This window comes from Azolla caroliniana, unplaced genomic scaffold (assembly GCF_043228905.1).
Source record: "Azolla caroliniana isolate FFs.n. ecotype wild unplaced genomic scaffold, voAzoCaro1.0.p SCAF_1, whole genome shotgun sequence".
Lineage (NCBI taxonomy): Eukaryota > Viridiplantae > Streptophyta > Polypodiopsida > Salviniales > Salviniaceae > Azolla > Azolla caroliniana.
The window spans coordinates 20,729,174-20,737,683 of NW_028230436.1; the positions used below are offsets into that span (position 1 = coordinate 20,729,174).

An 8,510-nucleotide genomic window follows, 5' to 3' on the forward strand; every position below is an offset into this window, starting at 1 on the left:
AACAAATTTCTTCGTAGATTATGAATGAAAATGGTAAGACATACAACTAGTTCTGGTAACCTCTAGACTTTGTGAGCTTGTCACAAATAATATGGTAAGAAGAATGGCCCGGTCCTCCAAATATTACAACAATTCAACTTCTCCACTTGTTAATAACCATCATTACTGAAGTCATCAAAATAATGGCTGCATATAACCAAAAGTAGGAAATGGAAATAAAAGTATGTACATATTGACCCAAAAGTCGAAGTGGTCTTTCACAAATACAAAATTTGAAATACCAACTCATATTATACAGAACGTTTAGCATGAGGGAATGCATGCCTTATTTTCTTTTCTATTTAGTTTATCTATATAATACAAAAAAATACCAATAAATTAATGCAGAGATGGGTTTTCCCTACTAAAAGAATTAGTGCGCTCTATTAAAAGAAGACTCGCACCCTTATCTCCTATATGTGCATAAATATATATGTAGTTTTTGAGACTTCCTTTTGAGGAGAGAAATGAGCAAAAACTGGAAACCACATTTGACGCTACTGTGAGTTGGTGTAGCAATATTGCTTTTTTGTTCAAGCTATTCATTATCTTCATACAGGTGTTGCCTTGTATTTGCCTCTACTTTCCGAGGTTCTTTTCACGTCCGTTTGTACATTTGGAAAGATCATTTCTTGAGGCTTTGGAGGGAGCCGAGACATCAAATTTGAATACGATGAAATTTTATTGGTTTGTACAACACTTGGTTGTTGAACTTTTCTCATCGCTAATAAGTCCTTGTGGTAAGTCTACATGCATTAAACAAATCAACAAACGATCCTGGGTTAATTTATTACACACGTACTAGAGATACTACCAAGTATCAAAATATACACATACACAGTTCCATGTACACACCTGAACCACAAAGTTCCGTCTCTCACAATCGAGAAACATACTGAAACCCCAGTCAACATTTTCTGTTAGTTTGTTGCGTACAATTGCAAAGCTGAGCTGGTCCCGTGAAGTGAACCGATCGACTTCATTGAACCAAAGGCATGTAAACAAATTTGTTATCAGGTTGTGCTCACGTATGATAACACAGCCCTCAGGAACATCTATTTCCACAAAAAGATAACAAGAAAAAGGGTCAGATTTCCTCCTACAGTTAATAGAAACATCCTAAACCCATACATTCAGAAAAGAAAGGCACCACTTCATGATTAGCACTAAATCCCTAGAATTCCTCTGGAACATCTACCAATAAAACAAGATGAAAAGGATGAGATTTCCTAATACATGCTATTACAGTTATAAACATCCAAACTAAAAGTGACCTATTATTTCTGACTAGGACCCGAACCATAAATGATCCCTCGAGAGCATCTACAAAGAATGATAGCAAGTTCAGAACCTTCTCAATGAACACTAAATTCCAAAAGCAAGATATTATGTTATAACTACCTCCAAACACTAAACCCTTCATTCAAACAGCAAGCTTTTATTTAACGAGTCAAGACTAACAATTGGCAACCGTTCGGTTTGAACCGAACCGAACCGAACCGCAAAACCACGGCTTAACAGCTTAACGGTTTTAGTGGTTTAATGGTTTAACGGTTTGGATTTTTACCTAATGGTTCAGTTGAAAACTGAAACCAAACCACAAAACCGCGATTTTAGCGGTTTAATGGTTTAAAGGTTTGGATTTTTACCTAACGGTTCAGTTTAAATGGCTTCGTGGTTCGGTTCGGTTAGGGTTTCAAAAATTTTAAACGGTTCGGTTTGGACACTCTCAAAACGTTGCCGATTGTTAGTCAAGACTGATTCCAAAACCTAACCCCTACGTTCGAAAAAAGACTAAAGTTTCAAACTCGAAAGTTTACCGCTAGGAAACGGTGATGCTGATGGATCAAAATGTTTGATTCCTTCTGTCTTGTAGAAGTCTATTTGGGCATCAATCGAAGCATTAGAGTATTTTCCAGCAGCCTTATTGGCTTCTGCTTCGGCGAAAACATCAAATCTTCTGTAGTGCTGTGAGATTGCAAATGTTCTATTCCGTCTCCAGAGAAACCTGCAACAAAAAATAGTAAAAAATTGCACGTATGTTTTTGTTTTTAGTTCTATTTTGAAGCTATTTTCTGTCCACCATTAAAACTGGCCCAAAATAGAGCTCCACTCCAATGCCTCATTCATACATAAACAAGAAAGCATCACAACTCAGGATATATAAAATTTACCATGTTGCGAGATTATTGAGCTTTGTCACTAATATGGAACATTTTACCATTAAAAGTAATCATCATCTTTCAAAATGTCAGGACTAAAGTGCATCATGCAAGATCACCAAATTTCCTTACAAATCAAAATATATGCTAGGCTTCCAAGTTTTATGAGCAAGAGAGTTTTGAGATCAGAATATGACCTCCAGGACTAGAGTGAAACATTTGCAGTGTGAGTTGATCAACTACTGTTTGGTGTTCAAGAGTTTTACTGATGAACATTGCAATTGACAGTAGGGCATACTAGTTTGTGATACTGAAACATCTAGAAGTGAAACAAATCCAAGCATAATTTCATATGTTTAAAACTTCATAGAAAAACATTATGGCATCCATACTCGAGTACAAGGAGAATTCGTGTAAACCAATCTTATTTTCTACTATTATTGAATGCATGAACCAACCCATTAAGTTTCCAACTCTTTTCCGAAGTGTTTTTCAATGGATAATTATGGAATTAACTCGAGCATTCAATATGTGTACCCCTCTTGAGAACAGTATACAAGTGCTATATAATATATATCTATATAAATATATGTAATGTACGTATGTGTATATATATGTATATGTATAGATGTATAGATGTATGTATATGTATATGTATATACATATATCTAGATATACATATGTGTGCTTTTCTACATTATCACTTGTATACAGTTATTGGGAGGGCTACACATATCAATCTTACAGTCAATTCCAAAATCATTAATAGAAAGCCAAACATTCATAAGAAACATTCCAGTTAGCAATTACTGTAAAGTGATTACAGGGAAGAAAAATAATATAAAGGTAAATTCATCAAGATACCCATTGGCATCTCACTATTTTCAAGAATACCCCTGATACTCCCAAATGTACCCATTTCCATCTAGCTATTTTCAAATTTCCAAGAATACCCCTGATTTTTCAGAATCTTGAAAATACCAATTTGTAATTTCGATCTTTATTATCTCTACAATTTCAAGCAAGAGTGATGGGATTTCAGGCATTTCAAGGAAAATGAAAGATCTTTCGGCAATGTTCCCAAAAGTACCCCAGTATTTTCAAATTTCCAGATATAACCCTCATTTTTCAGAATCTTGAAAATACCAACTTATAATTTCCCTCTCTACAATCACTACAATTTAAAGAGAGGGATATTTCAGGAATTTCATGGAAAATGAGAGAACCTTTGGGAAATCTCCCAGCACAAGGCATTGAAATCTAACAAAACTTGTCCCATCCCACCAGGTTTCACCTCCTCTTGGAATATGGACTCTCCATTATCTCTCTGGCTAACGGTGGCCCTTGAAAACTATATATAGGGTTGCCTTCCACGCCTCCTTTTATGATTTTGAGCTGCCACATTGGTCATGTGTCCACACATGTATCCTGTCAGCCGAACATCCATCACAATCATGTCCGTAAGGCCTAAGCTAGATCTCCATAGCCACATTCACACATGTCTGTCTGTCACATTCACATATTCCTCCTAATAGTTCTTCTTCAGAGTTTTATAGGGATATCTTTCTTAGCTGTTCACACTGTCCAAGTGACCAAACTGCCTACTTTAATAAACTGATGTCCAGAAACCCCAAAATCCTAAATTTGCGGCTAAAACTTGCCTGAACCCTCTCTGTCTCTCTCAGCTTGCCTGCACCATAACTCTCTCATTTACACCTGGTTTACCTGGCCCCATCAGCTCCTTTGACCTATTAGTGAGAAGTATAGTTCTCTCTCACTCACCTTAATCTAATTTGTCTGGGCTCACTACCACCTTCACCTATTAGTTAGACGTAAAGTATTACTTCAACTCTTATGAATACTATCAGGAGAAATTGCAAAAAACTTTGATACACCTTTACCTAAGGCTGAACTTTAATTCTTATGAATACTACAGGAGAGATTGAAAAAAGAGAACCTTTCCAACACTTGAATAGGATCAACCACAAGCTCCAGCTTTCCATCAATCCACAAGGAGTATTTTGCATTTGGAAAGAGCCGATGCAGTAACAACTTCGGAATCTATTTCCCAAATAAATACATGATGAGGACATGGTAGCATTGATTTCTATAACATTTCATTCTCATAAAAAAATAACCATAACTATCCATCCCAAATTTGCAGTAAAATATGAAAAGGCACTTTCGCAAAATCTTGGTGCTCAAATGATAAGAACCTTAACAATTAAGCTAAACCTATGTAACCCAGCAAAAGTAGCATACTGGTTCTACCTCGCTGTCTCATAACTTAATCGCTGTAATTGATTTTGAAACATTTTCCCCAAATATTAGCCCCTTCCAAGTACAAACGTAACTGGGTAATTCCCACAATAATAAGGTGACTACCTGACTAGCAAGATTTCCAAACATATTTATACACTGAAACATCAATTTTAAGTTTAAAAACAATCATTAAGCATACTCTCCTCTTCAATAGATCAGGGTAAGGTGTAAAATGGTTATAATGCACGTAGGGCATCTATGTTTATCTTGAGACCATTACTATTTGATAAAAACTAATATTTTACAGCTCATTTGCACAACAAACGTGACACAACAATTTCTGGTATCAAGGACCTTTACTACTTAACCTGACAAAGTTACTGTCAAATAAAAAGTACGGCCATTGTGGACACATGTGCGCAGTTCTTATACTCCAAAATTACCTTTCCATTGCGTCTAGCATCTAAATATGGCATGTTATGTACGAGCACCACTCTCCATATTCCGTTCTCCAAAATGTTTTGGTCAGAGTTAACCGAATATAAAGATTTATGAGTTTCCTCATCTATAAACATGAAGAAACAAACTTTTTTCCTGGACTGCGGACTGACGTTTCTTGGCTGTTGCAACAAGTCATAGTTACCTGCAACATCAACTCAGTTCTAACGGTACAAAAATAATAAAGGAAAAAAGACATGCCAAATAAACGCAGTTGCTCACCAAAAATTGCCGATGCCACAACTATCCCCCTACATTTCTCCATATCCAGAAGATCAGGTTCATCAATATCAAAACCAGTTCCAAGTCCAGGTTTTACTCCCTTGGTAAATCTATAACAGTCCAGGTTGCACAACTAAATATTATTAGAGTGAAAGCAGTTATTTTCAGACTCGCATAAGTGGAAAGAAAATCAATGAGCATAATGTTGCACAAACTGAATAAAGCCCCTCATTGTGAGGTTAGCATAGATGGAAACAAAATGTGTAAACAGTGTTGCATATTTGGAACAAAAGACCATTACTGTTAAGATATAATTCGAAAGAAAATCTAAAAGAATAGAATTCTACAATCCTTGGTATAAGGCTACCATAACTAAACGCAAGCCTCTACAATATATATACAATATTGCCAAACGTAGAATGACAGGCCTTAGGGTAGGGCTGCCATAAGAGAAAAAGTGAATTTATAAAAATAACGGTGCACAATTAGAATGAGGACGCTCAGTGTAAGACTAGCATAAACAGAAAAAAAGTGAAACTAAATAGAAAGAAAAGGTAACTGGAGAAATAACCTACCCACAATAAACCTTCATATCTTCTTGCATCTCGAATGATTTGCGCCGTTCTTCCAAGGTAGGATAGCCTCCAAATTCAGAGCCCACTAGGCCTATGCCAGTGTGAGAACCAGCTACGTCGAAAACATAAGAGAGCCTTTTTATAACCGGCATTGGGAAATTATTCGTTGATGGCATCTTCTTGATCGCATCCTCAATTGGAAGATAGCAAACAGGACAAGCTACACACAATGTACTATAACATCAACATCAGTACTATAAGCAACAGCTAGCAAATGCACTATAACGGATAATTCTACATCCCGATTTCAACTAATTCAATGGGAAGTACGCAATATAAGCAGCATCAGCACTATATGCAGTATCCCATGCACCATAAATAACATCTGATTCAATGAATTTAACAATAAAATGGATACATCATTCCAGAAATATATGCACTGATGCACAGGACACCACATCTAGTTTGTTTACAATAAAACAGATTATTTGACACGTGGATTAATCTCATTCAAATGAAATTATGCATCACAAACATTCCAAGAATGCACAAATTTTAAGATTTTTAGAATAAAACGGATAATTCATCATGTGGATATACCTAATTCAAATGGAATTATGCACATTATAAGACAATCCTAGAAAATGCAAAAATTAAACGATTTCGACAAGAAAATAGTGTTAATCTGATTCAAACAGAATAGCCTTTTGCGAATGCACAAATTGAATCGCTTTTCACAATAGAACAGCCAGCTCTACATGTGAGCTCCATCTGATTCAAATGGAATTAAGCACTCACGCCGAGGTCCAGTTCTCTTCTTATCCGAGGGTGGAGGAGGAAGCGTGAAACCATGGCAAAGATGATCTGGAGGAAGAGGTTGATCTGAACTCATATATGAAGATTTGGTCGTATTCTTATGATCATCCAATCTTGGATTATGTATGAAACGCATAGTATTAGCTCTCAAAGTGATCTCTTCTGAAAGCCGGGAGGATTGATTCCCTATTCTATCACTACTATTTGCATCAGAATGTAAGCTTCTGATCCTTTCCACATTTATGAGCTCCAATACAGTTTCTTTCTCTGCATACATTGAGGAGATTGACTAAGATATCGATATGGTGAATAGACGATAACCCACATTGAGAATACAGGAACAAAGCGAGAGGAGCAAGAGAGATACAAACATAGAGAAACAGAGAATAAACCATATCTCACATCCATAGAGTTCAAATAAAGAGAATGAAATAGAGGAAACATCATAGTCCAAGTAAACAATGTCCAAATAGAGAGCCCGCATCGAGAATTCCAAAATAGAGGGAGAGAAAGAAAACCATCGCCCATATCCACAAATGTTCAGAAGAAAAAGAGAAAACCAGAAGTGAAAAAAGATAGACCAACATACCTGAGCGTGTGGTAAAGTGGATAGAAACTCTGCTGGCGATGTTGATGAGCATTACGAAGGAAAATACGCAGATGAGTGCGGCAGAGAGCATCCCCGCACTTCTTCTGGTAGAAAAAACTCTGTGGGGCCGGAAGGAGAAGCAAGAAAACTCTGAAGGTTTGGTCTGATGAATCTTTCTTAAACCTAATGAAGATGCAGAAGATGTTGTTGTTGTTGTTGATGATGATGATGATGATGATGGTGGTGGTGGTGGTGGTGGTGGTGGTGATGGTAGTGGTGGTGGTAGTGGTAGCGGTAGCGGTAGTAATGGTGGTGGTGGTGATGAAGAAGAAGAAGACGGTTGCCATGAGAGAGCAGAGATACTAGAGTTGCTAGAAGAGCGAGGAAGCAAAGTTACGCTTAAGGACGCCATAGCTACTATTAGGGTTTCTATAAATGGGTTCAGAAAGATTGGAATTAAGAAGAGAAAGTAGGTCTTTTATTATTTCTAAGCTCCGTGATGATACTTTCTGCTGCTGCTTTTCTTTTCTGATGATGATGATGATGATGATGATTGGGTTGTGGAGAGAGGAGGGGGAGGGGGAGGGGACTACACAAAAAGAAAAAGAAGAAGAAGAAGAAAAAAAAAAAAACTAAAGCTATGTGTGTGCAGGCAGAGAAGAGAGATGTTACGTAAAACCGAGATCTATGAAGAAGAAGAAGAAGAAGAAGCAGCTTTTTCCTCGCTGCTACTCTTGCTCTTGCTCTACTGCCACTATGTATGTACATATGTATTTGTGTGTGTGTGTGTGTGTGTAACTTTCTACATTCCACACAAGCTGAAGCACGCACGCAACAGTAAGGAAGAAGGGATTTGGAAGGTATGTGGTTCCATCCATCCATCCATCCACCCATCCATGGGCATTGGGATGGGATGGGTTGGGTTGGGATGACCCATCCTCCCTATGCTATCTATGTATGCTATGTTATTGTACTTGTGCACACTTCACTCACTTCTGTTTGCAATGAATTGTGGGCATCACGATTCGGTGATCGACATGTGATCCATTACTACTATGCACATCTCAATCATCTCCGCGTCCTTTGAACCAAATGTGTGCCTACTACTCTAGGGTTTGCTTGTGATTCCTTGACTCATTTGTGTGCATTGAGGCTTCGTTACAATCATTCAATCAACGATGTGTTGGTCGAGGTTTGGTTATGATAGATAGATAGATTATTGTAGTGTATTGTAGTGTGGTGTGGTGTGGTGTGGTGTGTGGGTAAAATCAAATGATCAAAGTGCATCTCGCAAGTTCAATCGTTGTTGTGTTGTTCAATATGTGCAAATCAGGCTTTGGTCGCCAT

The 8,510-nt window shown here is 37.4% G+C and overlaps 1 protein-coding gene across 1 annotated transcript; it reads right to left on the reverse strand.

Moving 5' to 3' along the window:
* Nucleotides 1-202: 202 nt before the first annotated feature.
* On the reverse strand, nucleotides 203-7,687 carry LOC147869140 (putative hexosyltransferase MUCI70). Its single transcript, XM_087326748.1, has 9 exons — nucleotides 7,164-7,687; nucleotides 6,557-6,841; nucleotides 5,759-5,978; nucleotides 5,184-5,293; nucleotides 4,907-5,106; nucleotides 4,159-4,262; nucleotides 1,860-2,047; nucleotides 895-1,094; nucleotides 203-785 (listed from the first exon to the last, which is right to left on the reverse strand). Exons 1-9 carry the CDS (start codon nucleotides 7,573-7,575, stop codon nucleotides 591-593), a joined length of 1,914 nt encoding a protein of 637 aa, XP_087182874.1. The 5' UTR covers nucleotides 7,576-7,687; the 3' UTR covers nucleotides 203-590.
* Between the last annotated feature and the right edge of the window lie 823 nt (nucleotides 7,688-8,510).